The sequence below is a fragment of the Delphinus delphis genome, chromosome 15 (genome assembly GCF_949987515.2).
Source record: "Delphinus delphis chromosome 15, mDelDel1.2, whole genome shotgun sequence".
In the NCBI taxonomy this organism is placed as follows: domain Eukaryota; kingdom Metazoa; phylum Chordata; class Mammalia; order Artiodactyla; family Delphinidae; genus Delphinus; species Delphinus delphis.
In genome coordinates this window covers 51357704-51379781 of record NC_082697.1, presented here as the reverse complement: position 1 = coordinate 51379781, position 22078 = coordinate 51357704, and the positions used below count along the sequence as shown (strand labels likewise).

The 22078-nt window shown below is 58.6% G+C and overlaps 1 protein-coding gene across 1 annotated transcript; it reads right to left on the bottom strand.

Moving 5' to 3' along the window:
• Positions 1 to 5384: 5384 nt before the first annotated feature.
• Positions 5385 to 21510, bottom strand: GREP1 (glycine rich extracellular protein 1). Its single transcript, XM_060030996.1, has 28 exons — positions 21444 to 21510; positions 21207 to 21239; positions 20348 to 20377; positions 20202 to 20231; positions 19558 to 19593; positions 19219 to 19251; positions 19073 to 19144; positions 18593 to 18646; positions 17856 to 17885; positions 17728 to 17760; positions 17564 to 17623; positions 17254 to 17289; positions 16234 to 16263; positions 15376 to 15408; positions 15248 to 15283; positions 14612 to 14644; positions 13088 to 13120; positions 12948 to 12983; positions 12533 to 12820; positions 11906 to 11947; positions 11721 to 11801; positions 11301 to 11363; positions 11185 to 11214; positions 11040 to 11099; positions 10774 to 10887; positions 10386 to 10439; positions 6120 to 6921; positions 5385 to 5735 (listed from the first exon to the last, which is right to left on the bottom strand). Exons 1-27 carry the CDS (start codon positions 21508 to 21510, stop codon positions 6170 to 6172), a joined length of 2199 nt encoding a protein of 732 aa, XP_059886979.1. The 3' UTR covers positions 5385 to 5735; positions 6120 to 6169.
• Between the last annotated feature and the right edge of the window lie 568 nt (positions 21511 to 22078).

Here is a 22078-nt window from a genome sequence, read left to right as displayed (position 1 = left end):
CTGTTCCCTCAGTTAGGTCTTCCCAACTCTAGGAGGCCTGGTTGATTTGCAGGAGTGGGTCCGATGCTGCGGAGCGTAAGTCAGCGTCCTCTGACCAAGACAGTCCTCACATCTGTGAGCCTCTGGCAAGGCACCTCCTCGCTCCGTGCCCCTCACAGATGTGTCTCTGAACCTCCACAAACACAAATCAACCTCAAGTCCTGCTCAGCTGAGCGGCTGGTGTCCCTTCGAGGGGCCCGTCGCCCCTCAGATGCCCAGCGGCTGCTCCTGCCACCCTGCAGTCAGGTCCCACCGCCGCCTGTCTGACCCAGCTTGCACGGACCCTCCCGACCCACCTTCAGGCTGAAGAGAGATGTGTCCCCAGAGTTGGTGCAGGTTCACGCTGAGCGGCTCACCTGGCAGTGCCACCTGGGGACTCTGCTGGCTCCCGGTTGCAGGCGGGGTTTTAAGGCCAAGGCAGGGGAGGAGCAGAGAGGCCGAGACTGGGGAAGCCAGAGTGATGGGAGGAGGCGGGGCTGGGGATGGGATGGGGGCCTCAGGGTCAGTGCGGGGGTGGGTCATGACCAGGATGGAACAGGGGAAGAAAGAACATCCATGCCATAGGAACCCATGGACAAAGGAATGGGGAGACTGAGGACCGGCTGTGGAGGAAGGAATGGGGGCCATAAAAGAACTGGCTCAGGACAGAAGTGGGAGGGTATCTTGGGGAGCCTCCTGTCCCCCGCCCACCGCTGTCTCTGCTCTCCCCCACCCCGTGATGCAAACGCACCAGCTTCCCCAGTATCACACACCCCGCCCCTGTCCAGCTGCCCGCCAACCGGGGACTCTCTGGAATCTGATCCGTCTCCCGTCTCAGCCCAGTGGCGCTGGCGGCTCCCGAGGGAGGGGCCCTGCCCGCACTGTTCCCCAGCAACAGGTGCCTGGCGCTCAGCTCAGGTGGCATCACCCAGGCAATGGCCTAGAAAACCACCACCCCCAACTTCTACATCAGCTCAGGTGTGCCATCCCCACCCCTGCTGCTGAATCTGGGGGCTGAGCTGAGGGTGTCTGGGGGCCAGGGACAAAGAGCCCGTTGTGCAGGTGGGGGAGGGGGAAGGGGGAGAGTAGCAGGGGCGTGAGCCCTCCGTGGGGGTGCAGCCCCAGCACCCAACTCTGTTCCTCGGGGAGTGGGACACCACAGAGGAGGGCGTCCCTGAGCCCTGCCCCACAGTCCTCAGGAAAGACACCCCTCCTGAAGACCCCCTCAGAGCCTGTGACTCCCCTCGTGGGGGCAGCCTGGAAGTCACACAGACCATGGCTCAAATCCTGCCCCCAACCCAGGGCCAGTTCATGGAAGGTCAAGGTCCTTAGCCTCCTTGGGTCAAAGGTCCCTTTGAGAAGCGCACAAACAGGAGCCCCTCATTTGGGGCGGGCCATGAGCTCCTTCAAGGCCCTCCCTGGGTGCTAAGAACTGAGGATTACTGTGTGAAAAGGGAGTTGGGGGCTGATGAAAATTCCACTCTCCAGGGTGGTGGAGAGGACCCCCGGGGGAGAGCCTCTCCACCCGCCCTCCTCCTGAGGAAGCTGGAGCTCACCTGGCCTGTGGGGGCAGGGGTGGGAGGCCCCCCAATGCACACCTGGCCGCTGCACCACTCTACGACCCTGAGGGAGGGGAGGGGTGCTAGGTGCCTCCTCACCTACCCAGTGGGGCTTCATTTATAAAGGATTCTAATTTCAAGTGGCTGCATTGCTTCTGGGAATGGGTTTTAGCAATTTTTTGGAAAAGAGGTTTATAACGTCATCAGATTTGCAAAGGGGTGGGTGCCCCAGGAAAGCACAAGAACGCCTCCCCCTAAAATGGAACAACTGAGGCCAGTGCCAGCCAGTGGGTCTGATAGGCGGACGCCAATGATTGGCGCTTTCTCCACACTGGGTGCCTCCCCAGAGAGGGGCAGAGATAAACTGGTATGGGCTGACCTGGTGGCCCCGGCCTGAAGACGGGAGGAGGGTGCTGATGCTAGCTGGCTGGGACACGGCCAGAGCTCCCTGCTGGCTGTGATGGGCAGGGGGAGCCCTGGGCAGGTTGTCCAGCTCATCTAGTGCCCCCTCACGCCCCCAGGCCTCAGACTTCATGGGGTAGGTGGGTGGTTGGGAAGAAGGGCAAATAGAGGCAAGCCTTCAGTGGGCTCCCTCTGGGGCCACCAGGAATCCAGTCACACAGGTTTGGGCAGGCAGGTGTCAGGGAGCAGCAGCCAGCCCGGATCTCTGGAGGGCCCACCGAACCGCACAAAAGGCCTCCCATCCTGGGCAGCCTCAGCCCAGGGCCTTTTCCTTCCCCAGGCCTGGAGAGAGTCTGCCTCCTGCCTTGGGCATAAGGTCACCAACTCATCCTGATTTGCCTAGTACATTCCTGGTTTGAGCACTGAGTCCTTTGTAGGGGGGTCGCAGGGGATGGGACAGTTGGTCAGCCTGCAATTGGGCCTTGCTTTAAGGGCCCACCAGTTCCACGGGCAGCTCCAACCCCCTCCCCCCAACGTCGTGATGGGGCCTGGTGTGGGCACTATACACACCAGGTAAACGTGGTGCCCAGAGATGGCACAATGAGGACCCTAAACTTCTTAGATCCCATTTCCTCTTTGGCCCGACATGTCTACACTCTACTCCTGCACTGCCACACGGGAGGTGGGCGGTCAGAGGATGAAGACACCCCTCTTGCCGCCGCCCCCAGAAACCAATCCCAGCCAGACCTGCCTCCGGGCACGGGGCAGCTTCAGCTTCCTCCCACCTGTCTCCCTTTTCCCCCTCTTGATAAGGCGCCTCCTCCACAGCCTAGACGGAGAGTAAATGTGGGGACATTTGTCAGAGAACTAGGAGAGGCACACTGTGTGTGTGTGGGGGGGATGGGCAGCAGAGGTCAGAGTCCCAGGGCACCTGGGCAGGAATGTACTGCCCACCCTCAGCCCTCAGCCCTCCTTAGGCCACGGCTGGGAGGCCCCAGGCCCTCTCTTAGGTCCTCTGGTCAACCTGGATTCAGCTGGATCTGGGAACCAAAGGGTTAAAGTTGGGGCCTAGGCTGGGCCTGGGACTCGGGCTGGAAGGCTACGGACAGGAGAGGCCGGGACCCCCACTGTGTAGTTACCATCTCAATGACACTTTACCGAGTCCGCAGGAAGCCCCACCTCATCCGCCACCTCCTGGGAAAGAGGTGGGGGAGGAGAACCTTCCCCGCTGTACCACTGAGGGAGGAAACCAAGGAAGTGGAGGGGGGCTTGTCCTCCTCACCCCTTCAGGGAGTGACAGAACCAAAACTAACCTTTGTTCTCTCTGGGAGGGAGGAGGGGTGGGAGGCTCAGGTGGGGAGAAGAGACTGCAGCTCAGCTTAGATGAAGGTGAAGTGGGAAGGGGTTAACTCCAATCCTATTGTCCATCTCGCTCCCCTTACAGGGGAACAGGACAAAAGAGGGGAACTGACTGTGGCCACCATGGTGCCAGGAAGGGTATGGAGGTAGCTATGGGGGCTGCACAACAACCCCAAAGGCTGCATCGCCCATTTCCCTGGGGAGGCACCTGAGGCCCCGAAGTTGCAGGTAGAAAGCCCCTGGCTCCTGAACCAAAAGGAAAAGAGGAAACACTGACATCCCATAATAATTCTCAGGGACTTACGCCCCCATTTTACAGACAAGGGAGCAAGCTCAGAGAGCTAAGGAACTTGGCCAAGAGAACACGTGGGAAACAGGACAAGCCTGATGCAACCCCAGACTGACTTCAAAGCCTCCAGCTCCCTGCCCAGCAACGCTGGCTGAGCTTCCTGAGAGTAAGCTGGGCCTCCTGGTGCCTCTTTCCCCGAAGGCAATGCAGCCCGCAGCCCAGCCGGGCCACCCCGCACCATGTTGAGCTTCCCTCAAGCCATCCTCCCTGCATCCTGTCCTTTCCTCCAGAGCCAGCCATCCCCTCCTCCTCCCACTCCTCGAGGCTCCCTGCGTCATGGGGAAGTCTCTGCACAGAACAACATCTGTATCTGATTACACGGGAAGCCACCCTCCACCCGGGTTCACTTTCACCGTGTCCATGTCCCCGTCTCAGAAAGCAAAGAGTGCTCTCCACTCGCAGCATGCAGATCAGTGAACTCTGGGGTCAGACGTGGTGTCAACCCCACCCCAGGACCTTGCTGGGCAAGTCACGTCCGCCTAATCTCGGGTGTCTCCTGGCTACAAACCAGAGGGAGAAGCCTGCCCTGCTTACCTCCAGGGTTGCCAAAGGCACTGGCTAGGCCGCAAGTGCCCTGCACACCTTAGGTATTATTGTAGGTATTAACTTGGGACGGGAGTATTTCATCAAGAGCACAATGGCAGTTTCACTTGTAAACTGGGGCCGACTCCATTGACTGGGTAACAACTTTATTATCAGTCGTAATTGTCAGCTTACAACCAGCAGCAGTTAGCCATCTGAAGCTCTGAGAGTGCTGTCTTCTTTAGGAGCCCACATTCAGTCTTGTCCTTCCTGTTTACTGTCTGATTCTCAGCTCAGAGTGGGGAGGGCTACAGGACATAAAGAGCATAGAGGAAGCAGCAAGCTGGCAGGAATGCGAACTCGGCCACAATTCAGCAAAGGGGAAAGTCGGTCTACTTTTTTTCCTGTGCCAGTGAGAGTTTTATCAAGGCACTAGTGCCTTTGGATCCTGCGTGAGTACTCCAAGGGCACCCAAGGCTCAGGTTCAGCAAGGGGTAGGGCCTAACACAGGCTTTAGGGAAGCTGAAAGACAGCGTGGCAGGTGGGCCAGCCCCACAAGGGAGAGCACACTGCCTGTATGGATTGGATGGTGGCCCCCAACACTATGTCCAGTCCCAAGCCCAGGAACGTGTCAGCATGGCCTTATTTGAAAAAAGGGTCTTTGCAGGTGTACTTAAGGATCTCAAGATGAGAGCATTCTGGACTTAGGGTGGGCCCTATATCCAATGACAGGTGTCATAAGAGAAAAACAAGAGGGAGATGTGAGACACAGCTACAAGGGAGAAGGTCATATGAAGATGGAGGCAAAGATTGGAGTGATGCAGCCATAAACAAAGAACACCTGGAGCCACCAGAAGCTGCAAGAGTCAAGGAAGGATCCTCCCCTAGAGCCTTGGGAGGGAGTATGGCCCTGGGATACCTTGATTTTGGACTTGCAGCTTCTAGAACCAAGAGAGACTAAATTTCTGTTTTAAGCCACCCAGTTTGTGGTGATTTGCTACAGCAGTCTCAGGAAACTCATACACTGCCTTTCTTGCTGGCAGGTCCCAGGCTCTCAGAGGTCTCCCAAGGTCAATTTGGCTTCCTGATACCACTCCTGAGCTGCTGTAGAAGAGCCCACTGAGATAGGACGTCTGCCTGGTTACTTGAGCCCAAGCCACCTGAGTAACAAAGGGAACTTTATTCTGCGTTGTACATGCTGGGGAGAAAGGGGGGTGGGGGTGGTGAAGGGAGGTAGTAAGGATGAGGAGAGAACAGGGGCTTCCTCTCATGACTCACCCTAGGAGCTTTCCTGTCCCTTGGGGATGACTTCAGAGCCCTTGCATGTGACACTCTTGTTCCAAGGCCCAGTATCGACTGTCCATCAACACCGCTGTTCTCCCCGTGCGCCCAGGCCCAAGGGACCCCAGGATCTATTTCAGCTGAAAGTTTGACTTCTTAAGACTTGGAAGGCAGGTTCTGAGTTTCCAAGAAGCCATACAAACTTCAGCAGAGAAAGATCTTAGCGATGACATCCAAACCCTTTACTGTACAAGGGAAAATGAGACATTTTGCGTACTCTAGTAAAAGTATTTTTAAATTTTGTTTTCATTTCCTCAAGCCGCGTGCTGTGGGATCCCAGCCCCACCTGCCCAGATCACCAGCCAGTTTATCACTACAAGGAATTAGTTACATTCTCAAATGACCAGGCAAAAGGCTTCCTGTAGGATAGTAAGGAAAAATGGAAGAAATGGCCCCAATTTTCAAACGAGCTTATTTTCAGACTTGCTCCTTCCTCCCCCAAAGCTGGGCTGCTCCCGACACGCCCTCCTTCTTCCCCAAGCCGGACCCCGACCCATGCCCCTGAACCTGCCGGCGGGGAAGGCGGCGAGGGGCATAGCCTCTGAATCCAGGCAGGGCTGCCAACTCACCCGCCCGCAGCCCCTCCGGGGCGGGGAGGGCCGGGCCTTCAGCACGGCGGCTACAGGAAAAAGTGCGGAGGCGGGGGCGGCAGTGGCAGCGGCGGGGGAAAGGCGGGCAGCGGCCAGGGGTCGAGCGGCCAGGGGTCGAGCGGCGCAGGCGGTGCCTGCAGGTTGAAAGGCGAGGGCCGCGTGGGTAGCGGCGGCAGCGGCTGCGGGGGCGGCTCGGTGTTGAGTGGCGGGCGGCCGCGCGCGCCCACGGGCCCTGGCGTGGCGGCGACCGCGGTCTCGGGCAGAGGCGGTAACGGCAGATGCGAGGGCGGTGGCGCGGGCGCGGGGAGGCGCGGTAGGTCCTGCAGGGCGAGGGCGGCGGCGGGCGGCGCGGAAGACCAGGCCTCGGGCGGCAGGTCGGGCAGCGCCATGTGGGCGCCGGGGCCCCAGGGCGCCACCGGCTTGGGCCGCAGCGGGAGCGCGGGCAGCGGCGGCAGCTCGGCCAGCGCGAGCGCCGAGGGAGGCGGCGGCGGCGGCGCGGGGCTCAGGCCGGGCGGCAGTCCGGGCAGCGGCGGGTGCGGCAGGGACGGAGCAGGCGGTGGGGTCAGGGATAGAGATGCGCGGGCCCGGCCTAACCGCGAGTGGGCGCGGGCGCGGGCCAGCCGCGGATGCGAGCGGGAGCGAGGAAGCCGGGACGCCAGCTTGGCCACCACCGCCGCGCCAGGGCCGAGCGCGCATAGTCCGCGGAGGCCTTGTTTCTCCAGCAGGTGGCCACGCGCCGCCCTGCGAGAGACCCAGCCAATCGGAGCCGTGCGCCACCGCGCTCCACCCAATCAAAGGCCAATGCGCCGGCGACCTGTGCGTTTCTCCCGCCGGCTGGCACGAGCTGTCACTGGCAGCCAGTCAGAGGCAGGAGCACTCTCTGTCAACGTCTTCTTCCCTCCCCCCCCTCAGTTCCAGCCAATCATAGTATTCCGAGTTGCCGCAGGCTCCACCCCTCACCATCCCTGAGGCCAGGCGCTGCGTGTGCAGTGGGCGCCCCCAACTGGCCTGAGGGTCCATTTAGCCACGCAACCCCCTCTACAGCCCCGCCCTCCCTCCCTACAACAGCCAATGTGGAGAGTGTATGGATCTCTTTTTTTGGGGGGGTTTGCCCTTAGGGATTCTGGAATGATGCTCCTGGTGTAGGTCAAGATCTACGCAAATTCCCAATGAATGATCTTACAGAAAAGATGAAACGATATCAATTCAAAAGCAAAGCTTGACATGCAGCATTTGTGTTAACGTTGTTAAGAACGGTTGTAAACACAGATGGGTGACAATCAGGAAAAAATGAGAAATGGTCAATCTATTTAAAATTGGAATATAGAAATATTTATTAAAACATATTAGAGGGCTTCCCTGGTAGCACAGTGGTTAAGAATCCGCCTGGCAATGCAGGAGACACGGGTTCGAGCCCTGGTGCGGGAAGATCCCTACATGCCACGGAGCAAATAAGCCCCTGCGCCACAGCTACTGAGCCTGCCCTCTAGAGCCCGCGAGCCACAACTACTGAGCCCGTGTGCCACAGCTACTGAAGCCCGTGCCCCTAGAGCCTGTGCTCCACAACAAGAGAAGCCACCACAATGAGAAGCCTGTGCACCGGAACAAAGAGTAGCCCCTGCTTGCCACAACTAGAGAAAGCCCATGCACAGCAACAAAGACCCAATGCAGCCAAAAATAAATAAATAAATTTATTTTTAAAAAAAACAAACAATATTAGAGGCCTTCCCTTGTGGCACAGTGATTAAGAATCTGCCTGTGCATATAGGGGACACGGGTTAGAGTCCTGGTCCAGGAAGATCCCACATGTCGCGGAGCAACTAAGCCCGGGCACCACAACTACTGAGCCTGCTCTCTAGAGCACGCAAGCCACAACTACCCACAATTACTGAAGCTGGCGCGCCTAGAGCCCTTGCTCCGCAACAAGAGAAGCCACCGCAATGAGACGCCGAGCACCACAACAAAGAGTAGCCCCCATTTGCTGCAACTAGAGAAAGCCCGGATGCAACAATGAATACCCAGTGCGGCCAAAAATAAAATAAATTAATTAAAAACAAAACAATATTAGAACATTTCTCAGTGGGTTAGAAAGGATATCATCCACTGCCCTCACTGAGACCCTCTTCTCTGTGGCCCCTGTGCCCAAACGCTCCTCTTAATCCTGTTCTCCAGTAAAGAGACGATGTGGGTTATTCCACACCTCAGGTCAGAGAAACACAAGATGATTTTTTTTTTTTAAAGAAATGACAAAAAAAAAAATGACATCCAGGATTTATTTATTTTTAATAAATTTATTTATTTAATTTATTTTTGGCTGTGTTGGGTCTTCATTGCTGTCCACAGGCCCTCTCCAGCTGTGGAGAGCAGGGGCTACGCTTCGTTGTGGTGCGCGGGCCTCCCACCGCTGTGGCCCCTCTTGCTGTGGAACACGGGCTCCAGGCGCACGGGCTTCAGCAGTTGCAGCATGTGGGCTCAGCAGTTGTGGCTCACGGGCTCCAGAGCACAGGCTCAACAGCTGTGGCACATGAGTCTAGCCGCTCGCGGCATGTGGGATCTTTCAGAACAGGGCTTGAACCCGTGTCCTCTGCATTGGCAGGCGGACTCTCAACCACTGCGCCACCAGGGAAGCCCAAGATTATATTTTTAAAGAATCAATACTTCTGTGAAAAAACAAAAGTCTATAATGATTCTCAAATAGAGCAAATTAAATGAGGTAGGCTAAGAGAAATCAGTCTGGAATTCCAATAATGTTTATACATTTACACTCCTCAAGGTTGTTCAACCCAAAACCTTGTGCATACTGCAGTCAGATTTTGGTCTACACTTGTTATCCTAAATCAGGCCACAGAAAGACAAGCTGAGTTCCTCATAGGGTGCCAAATCCCCTCAACTCTATTCAGCTGGAATTCTTCAGTTAAGACAAAACTTCACCAGATTGCAAAAGGTGTAGGCTTGGGAAGGCACAGCTCAGAACAGAGTCTCAAAGAGACTGGTTCCAGGACTAGCCAAGCCCTTGGTCAAAGTTCAGAATAGCAGATCAATCCCCAATTGTGCAACCTCCATTCTGGACCCAGCCTAGGAGAGTAATTTGCTTCCACATTTCTGGGTGATTAAACTTATAATCACGGGATGAGAAAACGAAGCAATCCAGTAGCACTGATTATTGACATTGGATTAGTAACTGGCTTTTTAAAATGTTTGAAAGTGTTCAGTAATCTGAGATATTAAATGTCTAATTTATTCATTTCCAAGAGGGGCTCATTTCCAAAAGCCCCTTAAGTGCTTAGGAAGAAGTTGCTGGTTGGATTTGTACACACGTACGCCACTCCCTCACCCTGTTAAGAGATCAAGTAGATTATGTGTGTAATTATTTGAAGTGTCTAAGGGAATTGAATTAATCAGGCTTGTAAAGCATGCTAAATATTTAGGGAGAAGCTGATCTGTCAAATTTATAATCTAATTGAGTACTAATCAAAGAATGTGAAGTGAGTTTTACATCCACATTATAAGGTCAATCAATAAAATGAGGTCTGGAAGCAACTATAATGGCTTAAGGAAAATGAGATTTTTAGTTGGATCATTTTAATAAGTTAATTATAAATTAAAACACAAATGACGCACAAGTCCCCTAACTTGGACATGGCTCCATCGCCAGATTGTGACCACGTGATGCCCCCCTCCCCAAGGGCAGGCCTGAGTTCTCACATCTCTCCCATCTGGAGCACAGCCCCTGGCACACAGCTGTGTTGATGTTTGTTGAAGGAATGAATAAGGGGCCCCCAGCTGGCCCCCAACCCAGACAGTGATCCCCTGCACACAGCCCACAGAGGCAAACAGGGAAGCACATTGCCTTTATTGATAGTTCCAGCCCACAGGAGACCCCAGGCCAGAGGCCAAGCCCGAGGGTCTGGCCAGCCTCGCCAGGCAGACCAGGCTCTGATACAGAGGAGCTCAGAGTGGGCAGTAAATCTGCTCTGGAGCTCAGCATTTCCCAAGAGGGCAGCAGCGTGGGAAGAGGCAGAGCAGGGCCGTGGTGAGCCCTGTCTCCCTCCTTACCTCCTGGGGGACATGAGTCCTCTCCCTCCCCTAGCCTCTGAGGCCAGTCACCCAGCAGACACACACAGGTAGCCTGAGAGCTGGCTATATGTCCCCCCCGAGGGCTGGGGGTGTCCCCCAGTGCAGCCTGGAGGGGCAACGATGGTGGCATGGGATGAGTGGGGGCAGGGGCCCTGCATTCCCTCTCACCTCCATAGCCATTTCCCATCAGGCCATTGCTGCCTCGCTTCACCTCAGGGCCCCCTAAGGCACACAGACAAGCCAGGGCACCCCAGTCACCAGATGACTTCGCAGTCCTCCTGCCCACCCCAGCTTTACCCCAGGCCCTGGGAGACCCCCACTCACCTAAGGGCCCAGGGCCCAGCTCTGGCCTCAGCTGCCCATAGGGCCCTGGGGGGAGGGGCAGAGGTGAGAACACTGAGTCCCTCCTGTCCCCCTGCTACTCCCTCCACCAGGAGTGCCCTCCCTCCATCTCTGCAGGGCTATAAGGTGGGCTGTACGGCTAGCCCCAGGGCCCAGAGCCCAGTTCTCCACAGCTACCCGACCCCTGATGACCCGTTCCCACACACCCCATTACCTGGCTGGCTCCTGACCTCTGGATATGCACCTCTGGCCCCATATCTAGGCCTCAAGTTGGCCCCCCAGGGCTGGAGGGAGGGCCAGGGAGAGCCCCTCGGGGCCCCGGCCTGACCTGAAGGAGGAGAGCCGGCTTGGGACTCCTGCCCACTGGAGTTGTACATTCAGGATGCCCCAGTCCTTCCAGGGTCTCAGAGTCCCTCACCCACTCGGCCTGGTCCCCGCCACCCTTGCTAGGGTTCCCTCTGCTCCCCCAACATTTCTTACCATTTCCTCCAGGGGCTGGAGCAGCCACATTGGGGCGCACAACTGCTGCCCTCTCATACCCTGCAAGAGACCAGGCTGACTCCTGCCCCGCCCCTGGACATCCCTTCCCCCACCCCCTGCACGGTGTCCCCTGGGTCCAACTCACCATTCCAAAAGCCATCAGTCCCAGGGAACCCTGGAGGAAGAAAGGGAAGGTCAGAGGCAGGAGCAGCCCCTGAGCCCAGAAACCCCCACCCCACCCTACCCAGCAGCCCCAGGCACCTGGCTGTGCGCGGGCCTCAGGGAAGACCCCGGATCCCAGACCACCATTCCTGTAACCAAAACCTGTAGGACAGCGGTGGGAGAGGGGCTGGTTGGAATGGGGCGGGGGCAGCACTGGGGGGGGCCAGGGTGACCTGCTCATGGACAGGGAGGGGCAGACAGACAGACTGACTCAGAGGCAGCCTAGAGAGGACCTCCCACAATCCCCCACCATCATCCAGCTAACCCAGTGGAGCCCACCTTCTGGAAGCTGTCCCTCCCTCCCTCTGGGCACTTCCCTTTCTGCCTGCTGAGTCTGTCACTCTGCCCTCACCTGAGACAGGATCCCCCTGGCTCTGGCCACCACTGTGGTCCAGTGCATAGTACATAATCGCTGGGTGGATAAGGACGGAGACTGACAGACAGACAAGGAGCACTCACTGTGAGGGAGACATAGCTCATGCCCAAGATGGGGACCCGGGGGCTCACCGACTTTCTGGGGCTTGAGGCCACCACCAAAGCCTGGGGGAGAGGAAACAGGGGTCAGAGATAGCCGGTTTCGCCTCCCTGCTTCCTGCGCTGTTGGAGGGGAGAGGAGGGAGAACTCAGGCGAAGGGCCTCCTCACCCAGTTCTGCTCCTGGTCTGTAGCCATTCGGAGGCTGGTACCCTGTGAGGGGAATGGAGATGAGCAGGGAGGACCCAGACTTTCCCAAACTCCTTGGGGGTCCAGTATGGACCTTCCAGACTCTGAGGAGTAAGGGACTCTCCTCATCCACAGGGAATGGAACCAGAAGAAATGAGATATGAAAGCAGCAAGAGATACCAAGGGTAGACTCGGAGAGGGACTTCCTGGCCCTTAAAGTGCCTGAACACCTGAGATGACCCAGGGAACAAGGGAGATGGAGGAATGATCTGATCTGGCATGGGGTGGGGCAGGGAAGGCAGATGCACACCTGCTTCCTGAGGTTTCGGCCCCCACTGGATGGCTGGAGTAGGAACTAGAAGGAAAGCCAGGGGACAGGAGTGAGCCCAGGGTGGGGCAGGTGTGGAATGTCGCAGACTGCCATGGGGGAAGGGGCTGGGGGAGCTGTCATATTGGGGGTCATGTGGGGTCTCAGGGCCAGAGTTCAGGCTTTTCCTCACTGACTTGCTGGAGATCAGGCCTGGGGGATTCTGAGTGGCCCAGCCAGGCCCAGCCCCTCCTGGGACCAGGTACCCGCCAGGGCCCCTCAGGTCCCTTATCCGCACTGACCTGGGAACTTGCCGTTCTGCACTGGGGGAGGGGGCTGGGATTTCAGGCCCCAGCCACCTGCTTTATCTGAAGGGATCCCTGGAGTGGGAGGCCTGGCAAGAAGCCACGGAGGGACCCCACCACTGCAGGGACCTAGATGGAGAGGAAGGGAGGGGGCAGTGAGCCCAGGCCAGTGCTGCCCCCAGGCTGCCCTCCTGGCCTCCACATGGCCAAGCCATCCGCCTGTGGTGGCTTCTAGGGCAGACACACCTTCCAGGGGAGAGAGTGGCCAGGCCAGAAAAAGCCCAGCTCCCACGGGCCACAATCTGCTCTGGGGACAAGGTGACTCAGCCACCTGATGTGGTTCCTGCTATTGCCCACCTTGCCCTCCACCTTCCAATATCCCCCCACTTCCCTCTGTTCCCTGCCCCCTCACCTGGCTGGGCCCCCAGCCCATTGCCATTGCCATATCCTGGAGAGGAAAAGCAGGGATGTGAGGGACAGTATTGGGCAGGGGGGTTCTGGAAGGACAGCAGGAGGAGGTGCAGGACAGGGATGGGGAGGGCTCTGGCTCACCTGGTTTCTGAGGTTTCAAACCCCCTCCCAGACCTGCAGGAGAGACAGAGGCTGCCTCAGACCCGACCAGCCCTTCCCCAGAAAGGAGCCCTCTGTCTCCCCTACTGAGGCCACCACTGAGCTCACCTGGAGGGAGCTGCAGCCCATTCCCTGATATGTATGCTGGGAGGAAGTGTGGGCATGAGGGCAGGGGCTGGGTGGGGGAGACTTCAGAAGGGGCAGAAGGGAGGCAGGGATGGACTCACCTGGCTTCGGAGGGCTCAAGCCCCCTCCCAGGCCTGGGGAGAGACAGACAGAGGCTGAGTGACAGGTGGACCCCACCCTGCCCCTTCTCTTCCTCTTTGCCCAGTGTGCCCTGTGCCCCCTCTTCCCCACCTCCCGGAACTGCAGGGCCTGACCCTGCCCCCCTCACCTGGCTGGGGCCCTTCACCTGGGAAGGCTCCAACTCCCAGCCCATTCCTATAAACTGGGGAGACAGAGTGGGGGGTTATGAGGAAGAATAAAGTGGGGGCAGTAGACAGTTTCTGGGGGTAAGAGAAGTGGGGGGTCCAATTCTGACACCAAGTCCAATTCTGGGGTTTTTCCAACACCACCAAGCAATTCTCAGACACCATCTGGGTGTCCTACAATTTAATTCAAGTCCGACACTGTCTACCTGGAGACAGCATCAGATCCCACAGGTCAAAGGCTCAGACTTCTCCCCCCACCCCCATTCCACATTTCAAGCACCAATTTCCAGTCTAAGTTGTCACCTGTGCTTCTGACCAACTGGTTGTAGATCAGAGATTCCCACCACCCCCTCCTCCTTGGGTTTGATTAATTTGCTAGAGCGGCTCACAGAACTCAGGGAAACATTTTACTTACTAGATAATCGATTTATTATAAAAGGATATAACTCAGGAACAGCCAGTTAAAAGAGATGCAAGGGACAAGGCACGTGGGAAGGCACAAAGAGCCACCCTCCCAGCACTTCCAGGTGTTCACCAGCCCAGAAGCTCTCCAAATCCTGTTCTTTTGGGGTTTTATGGAGGCTTCATTACATAGGCATGATTGATTAAATCATTGACCAGTGGTGACTGACCTCCAGCCCCTCTCCCCTCCGTGGAGGTCATGGAGTGGGACTGAAAGTTCCAACCTTCCAATCACATGGTTGCTTTTCCTGGCAACCAGCCCCCACCCTCAGATGACCTAGGGGCTTTCCAAAAGTCACCTCATTAACATAACAGAAGACAAATCCCTCTCCCTCCCTCCCTCCTTCTCTCTCTCTCTCTCCCTCCCTCCCTCCCTCCCTCCCTCTCTCTCTCTCTCTCTCTCTCCCTCTCTCTCTCTCTCTCTCTCTCTCTCTCTCTCTCTCTCTCTCTCTCTCTCTCTCTCTCTCTCTCTCTCTCTCTCTCTCTCCTCTCTCCAGGAAATTCCAACGCTTTCAGGAGCACAGTGCCAGGAATGTGAGGAAGATTAAACATACATATTTCTTCTTATAAATCACAATATCACAGGGTGGTAAGAGAGAAAGTGAGGGTTTACCTGGCTTCTGAGGCTTCATGGCCTCAGCAATGCCTGGAGAAGAAAGAGATGGGAGCAGGTAAGGGACCCATGACCCCCCTCTGAGCCTCTCCTCCAGAACCCTGGCATCTGCCCCCAGCACCCACTCCTGTACCTGGTCCGTAGCATGGGAACCGCAGACCCTGTGGGCATGGGCAGGAGGTGCAGGGGGTGGGGAGGGGTTGAGGAACACAGGAGGCCAGAAACTGGGCTTCCCTTTCCTCCCAGTTTAGGGACCAGAAAACTTGGAGCCTCCTCTGCTGCATTCCATTACCAACTCTGCCCTCTCCAAGGAGCCCAGGAGAGGACCCTCAGAACAGAGTCTGGGTGGGGACCACCTTGCCCCCTCCTCTCTCCTCCTCGCCCAGCCTCCAGCTTCTCCCAACCCCTCAGTTCTGAGCTGGGGGGCCTGTGAGGGATGGAGGGATGAGCAGGGGGTTGGGGACCCTGGCTAAGTTAGAGGCAAGGATTTGTGATCCCCCGTACAGAGCCAAGCCAGAACCCTGGAGGCTCTCCCCGACCCCCTCTTAATCCTTCACCAGTCCTGCCTCTTGAAGGCCTGGGAGATGGGAGAGAATGCCTAGATGTGGACCACACCCCAGAGCCCACCAGTCTCACCTGGCTGGGCTCCCAGCCTGTAGCTATTCCCAAATCCTGGGGGGACAGATGGAGACGGGTGTGTGAATAGGGGGAGGGGAGATTAGGGTTTGCAGGGAGGTGGAGAGACATGCCCGGACAAGGCTCACTTGGCTTCTGGAGTCTCACACTAGCTCCGAAGCCTGGTGGAGAGACGGGGGGCAGGTTAGGGCTCCTGGCCCCATCCCTGGACCTCCCTAGCATCTCCAGGCAGGCCCACCCCTGCCTGCTACATAGCCATTTTGAGCTGCAGGGCCTGGGGGCAGGAGACAGGGGCTCTGGGTACAGCCTCTCTGAGGCCCCTGCACAAAGAAAGGTCCTTTAGCTCTCCCCCCCCACCCCACCCCCAGCCGGGCCCTCGGCCTCCTCCTGGGGTCCAGCCTCCCTGTGGAGCCTGAACGCCATCCCAGCTGCCTGAGTCCCGTCTGGTTGGTGTCACCACCACCACCCACACCAACCAGCCAGGAAGGTGGACACCTTGACGTCCCCTTACCAACCACATGCTCTGCTCTGGGCATGAGCTCCCGCCTCCTTGGCCCCCAGCCATTTCCAGAGCCTGTACCCTCTCTGGTCCTCTCTCAGATGCCCCAGCTCAAGATTTTCAGTGGGGCACGGCCAGCGGGCCCCCACCTCTGCCTCCACCTCCCCAGAATATGACCCCGTTACATTCACGCTTCTTTCCTGCCTGCCTCCTCCTGCTGCCCAGGCTCGGGAAGGCCTGCCACCCCACCTGGCTGGGCTGCCCTGGGGATGTTTGTTGAAGGAGTATTTGTTGTGTGACGCCAGATGGGAGGGCGGGTCTCACCTGGCTTCTGAGATTTCAGTTCTCAGAGGCCTGGGGAAGAGAAGGAGACTGTCCAGTGAGTCCACCCGGATCCCCGTCCCCTCAGAGCTAGGGACAGCACCTCCACCCCTGCATCAGCCACCCCCTCGGTGAGCCCTGCACCCCTAGAGCTCTGGGGTCGCACCCGGCTGGGCTCCATTCCCGGTCCCAAACCCTGGGGAGACAGAGCAAGAGGCCTGAGGAGAGATCAGGGACTCAGACGAGATCAGGAGTCTCAGGACTCCTGAGAGATCAGGAGCACAGATGCAGAGATGACAGACAGAGCCCAACAGAGCAGAGCATGGCTCACCTAGCTTCTGGCGTTTTCCTTTCCAGAAACCCCCACCTTTGGGTCTCCGCCCCCCCAACTCAGCCCTGGTCCCCTCTCTACCTGGTCCAAAGCCATTTAGAGCTATGAGACCTATGGGGGGGTGGGTGTGACACAGGAAATTTGGATGGCACTGAAGTGAGAGTGAGCCCCAGCCTCCCCGCCTACCCAGACCCCTGCCCTCCCCTTCAACATCCCTCCATTCAACCTAGCTAGGTTCACAAGAGGGGTGGGGAGCTCACTGGGGGGACCTGTGATAGGAAAAGGGCTGGGGAGACTGAGGCGGTTGAGAGATGGGATCCCAGATCCAGCCTTCCTCCATCTCTCTGGCCCAGAAGATTCCTGGGGTCTTAACATCCTCGCTCCTCCCTGCTCCCTCTCTGGATGCCAGGACCCAAGCCCACCTCCCACCCAGAAACGCCAGCAGACTTCTCCCCAAGTTCTCCAACCCCTGCCTACTCCAGGTAGACAAGGTCTTTTGCTCCCTGCTTAAAACCACAAAGGTGTGTCCCACTGCCAGGTTCAAGTCCCCCCAGGCCTCCAGCCTCGGGCTGTGTCCTCTGGCTTTCCACCTCTGGTGGATTGTCCCCCAGTCCTGACCACAGCCTGCAACAGCACCTGGGGGTCCTGGCTTGGGCACTGGGCCCAGCGGGTCTGCAGCCAGGTCAGGGTTGACCGGCTCGGTCTGCAGTGTGCAGCCAAGGTCGGGCTCAGGCAGGCACTTGGGAAAGTTGGTGGAATGAGTGAGCCTCTAAGAGGCCCCCTGTTAGGAGCCCAGAGTGGTGGCCAGCAGTGATCTCTCCCTCCCCCAGCAGCCTGGGCCCTAGCCACCCTCACCTGGCTGGGCCCCCAGGCCATGGCCCATGCCCTGTCCTGGAGAGGAAAAGCCATATGTGAGCAGTGGATTGGGGGAGGACTTGGGATGGGGACAAGGACAGGGATGGACAGGGACAGAATTAAGATGGTGGGACGGAAGGGCAGGGTCTCTGTCTCACCTGGTTTCTGAGGTTTCATGCCCCCTCCTAAGCCTGGGGAAAGAAGAACTGAGCCACATGCAATGTGGACCCCTCCCAGCCCTTATTCTCCCCCAAGAAATCAAGTTTCTGCCCTCCCCCTCCCTCCTTTCTAGGACCCCAGGTGCCCTCACCTGGCTGGGCTCCAACTCCTGGGAAGGCCCCAGCTCCTAGCCCATTCCTGCTGCTGAGTCCTGTCCTGGGGAGACAGAGCAGGAGTGAGTAAGGGGAGCAGGGGTGGGGGTGGAGGGACGATGGGGGGCAGAGGACAGGGACATAGGGACAGGGTGGGGCTCACCAGGCTTTTGAGGTTTCACGCTCCCTCCAATTCCTGAGAAAGAGACGGAGACTCGGTGAGGGAGCCTAGAGCTCCTGTGAACCCCGAACCCAAGCACGTGCCTCCAGCTCCTCCCACCCCTCCCCTACCTGGTCCCTGGCCATTCTGAGCCATGGGGCCTGTGGAGAGGAGGAGGGTAGAGGCTGGAGCCCAGCCAGTGCTGGGTGGGCCCACACCTCCTGTGGTGTCCTCACCCCACAACCTTTGTGCCCCCCAAAAGTTATTCCCCTGGAGCATGCCCAGAGAGGGAACTGGAAGTCTGGAAGAGCCTCTCCAAGACCACAGCTCAAGCCAGAGGAGTGGCAGCAGCGGCTAATGAAGGGAGCAGTCCCTGGGAGGGTGGCAGAGTGGCAGGGCTGGGGACAGGGTGAGAGGTCTCCCCCGCACCTGGTTTCTGAGGTCTTATGCCCCCTCCCAGCCCTGGGGAGTGACAGAGAGATTGACACTGACCCCTACCAGCCCCTCTCCTAAGAGTGTGGGCCAGGACCCTGAACCCCGCTTGCCTGCCCCTCCCTGCAGCCCCCTGGCTGGAAAAGCACCAATGCTGAATCCATTTCTGCTCCCAAATCCTGGGGACACAGAGGTGGCACTGTTGGCTGTGGGCTGGCAGGTTGGAGCAGGCAGAAGGGGCCAGGATAGAAATGGGTGGGGAGAGTGCCAAGATGGGCAGGGCAGGGCTCACCTGGCTTCGGAGGTTTCATGCCTCCTCCCAGGCTGAGCCCCTGCCCTCCCCCCAGAACGCAACTCTCTCTGGGTTCCCTGATTCCAGCTCTGTTCACGCCTTCCCCCTCCCTGGACCACAGGGTGGTGCCCCAGGTGCCCTCACCTGCCTGGGCTCCCGGCCCTGGGAAGTCACCAGCTCCCAGCCCATTTCCATATCCTGGGGAGACAGAGCCAGAGGGAAGGATGGGGGGAGGGGCTGGGGCTTCAAAGGGCAGGTAGATGGAGAGGTGGGCAGAGGGGCGGTCATGGAGCAGGTCTCACCTGGCTTCTGGGGTTTCACCCCCCTTCAAAAGCCTGGGGAGAGAGATGCAGTAGATGAGGGCACCCCAGGGAACAAGCCTCTTCCTGGGGTTCCATGAGCTGAGGGCTAAGGTGGGGGCATTTGTGGTCCCAGCTGAGGTAGGGGTGGAGCAGGGGTGCCCTTGGTCTCCATTCCCCAAACCAGACAACTGGAACAGTTTTGGTCTTTCCCTTTGCCTCCAGTGAGTCACCAGTTGTGCCCTGAGGGAGCCTGGGGGAAGACCCAGTGGTATCCTCCCCACCCCTCATATCCAAACCCATCTTTTTCCCGGAACCTCCTCACCTGGCTGGGTGGCAGCACCTGGGAAGGCCCTGACTCCCAGCCCATTCCCGTTCCTAAACTCTGGAGAGACACCTGGGGACACAGGGCAGGAGAGGGTAAGGGAGAGGGGCAGAGAGATGAGGAGAGACAGGTAGGGCGAGGCTCACCGGACTTCTGGGGTTTCACGACCCCTCCAATGCCTGAGAGGGGGATGGGGGTCAACTGAGGGTCTCAGGAGACCCCATGTCAGGGGTGCCCCTAGAATCCTGGCCCCACCTCCACCTGTTCCCTAGCCATTGGGAGCTGGAGGACCTGTGGGGAGAGGAAGCCATGAACTGGGTGGGTTTGGGGTGAGGGTGCAGGACCCTTGGACCGCACCAGAAACAGCAAACTTGAAGGCTCTCTGTCTGTCCCTTCACCCCCTGGAATCATTCACAAATCCTGCCCTCTGCTCCGAGGCCTGGGAGTGAGCAGGGGGATGGGCAATGCCCAGCTCCACCACTCACCTGGCTGGGCTTCTAGCCCATGCCCAGTGCGGAATCCTGGGAGAAGAGATAGAGGTGAGGGGTGTGAGAGAAGGGTGGGGAGACAGAGAGAGAGCCAGGGCCAAGCAGGGCCCACCTGGCTTCTGAGGTTAAACACCCTCTCGGAAGCCTGGGGGAGACGCAGTGAGCCGGTGAGAGACCCAGGACACCCTCCACCCCATAGCCATTCTGAGCCAGGGCCTGTGGGAACTCAGCTCCAGTCCATTCTTCCCAAGAAGGGTGGGGGACACAGGAGGGGCCCTGGCTCCTGGGAGCTCACTCCCCTTCCTTCCTTCTTTTGGCTCTGAGCTGGCCCAGGGCCTTGCAGTGAGCCGGGCTTGCCCGCCCTGGAGTTGGGTTCTGTGGGCAACCGGGGAACAAGCAGGGACAGGAAAGAGTTGTACCCCCGAGGCGTGTACATGGTGAGACAACAGAACCGCCTTGGTGGATTCCTAGGGCAGGGGAGAGGTATGTAGGAGGGAAAGGACAAGGCCTGCAGGAAGGGTGGTGGGTGGGCTTCTCCACCCAGGGCTGGGGTGGGGGGGGAAAGTGCAGCAGTGTGGTCCTTAAGTGTTTCTGAGATGGCTGTCTCCCCCAGACCCAAATCCCATTTGCCCATGCCTTACCTGCTCCTAGACCACTGGGGGGGCCATAGCCTGTGGGGGAAACGGGAAGTTGAGCCTGGGGGGCAGGAGGGGCCAGGAGCTGGGTGCCCTGCTCTTATTCCGAGGACACAGAACTGCCCCGCCCGCCACCCCTCAGCCAGCTTTACCTGATGGATAGCCATTCAAGCCTCCTAAGCCTGTGGGGTCAGGAAGAGAGGGTGACTTAGGAGGCAGCAAAGAGCTGAATCTGGATGCTCCCTGCAAAGCAAGAGAGCACACCCCCGTCTCTGGGCCTCAGGTGCCCTGGGGTCACTGGAGGGTGAGCAGACTGGTGGCAGGGGCAGGAGAAGTGGAAGAGTCCCTGGCGTGGAGGGAGGCGTCTGGGCCATACCCCTGGGAGCAGATCCCCCTGTACCCTCTTCCAGGGGCAGTTGCACTTCTGGCCTCCATTCTTACTTGAACTCCTCCCTTCCTGGAAATCCCATCCTCGTCCCCCAGCCCCGAAGTCTCTCTCCTGCAGCTTAGGTGTGTCAGGTCTCAGGAGGAAGCCCCTCTCCCACCTGTAGGGCCCCACAGGTCCCTGGAGGGAAGACCTTTCCGGACACCCCACCCCTGGCCCCGCCCCAACTCGCCTTGTCTCCTCCCTTCCTGTCCTACCTCCACGCCTTTGCCTTGTGTCACTGCCAGCGATGTCCTTCCCCTTTCCTGTCGCAATCTGCCCCACCCCCACCCCGCAAAACCAACTCCAGGCCTTCCTCCAGCCCTGATGTTCTCACACCCAGGGTTGAGATTCTGCCCCATCTCAACTCAGTTCCAAGGGTGCGAGCTGTCTGTTTCTCACACTTGAGCTGACGTGAACAAGGTCACCTGCCAGGAAGACACAGATGACCCTGTGTTCTCCTGGGCCCCAGATCTGGATCCCAGAGCAGGGAACATCTGGGGTGCTCCCCCAGAGAACTCCCAGACCCCTGTGAGGGGAAGACCAGGCCCTCTTCCTTGACCCCAGAGCCTGGAGGATCCACTTACCTTTCCCCAGGCTAGGAGACAATGGAGGTAGCCCTAGGGGAGGAAGGGGGGTCCTGACTCAGGGCAGGGACCCCAGGCAACTATCCCCCAGTCTCCCAAAGCCCTGCCCAGCCCAGATTCACAGACCCTCCCCTCCTTCTCTCTGGAGCCCCAGCATCTGGCCCAATGCTCTACCTACACTCCAAGCCCCAACTTCAGCTGCCCAGACCCGCCAGCAGCCCTGCTGCCTGCTCTCACAGCCTTGCAGGCTTTCCGAAGTCAAGCAGAGCAGGAAAAGGGTGGAGGGGAAGGCCCAGGTGCTCATGATGAGGGCAGAGTGAGAGGACACCCACGTTTTGGGCCTTTAAACACCTCTGCTATGTGGGGGCCCACATCCACTTCCCCCCACTGTGAGTAGCAGAGGCTCCGCTGGGCTGGCAGACCCCAGGGGGCAGCCCCCGCCCGCCCCCTCAGGCCTCTTCCCTGCTCACCCCTCATCCATCATGGGTGCTGACAGCCGGGACAGGCCCCCACCTAGCCCCCCAGGCTCCTCCACCCCTGTCAGGGACTGGGGCCCTGGCGCCAGGCCTGGAGGGCTCAGCTGCTCCCCCCAGCAGCTGGAGAGGGCAGGCAGGCACCCCAGGCCCAGCCTAAACACAGCTGGGGGTGGGGGTGGGGGTGAGCCAGGCCCAGAAATGTGGGCGTGGCTGGCAGGGGAGGCTCTGAATGAGTTACTATGTTACAGGAAGGAGACAGTATTACAGAGGCAAGTGGCCAGGGGACAGTGTAGCAGACTGTATCAGGACTGTATCACTGTATCCCACAGGCAGGCGTGTCCACAAGAGGAGCTGGCCTATTAACCCATCTAACCCTGGAGACCGCAGTGATCACAC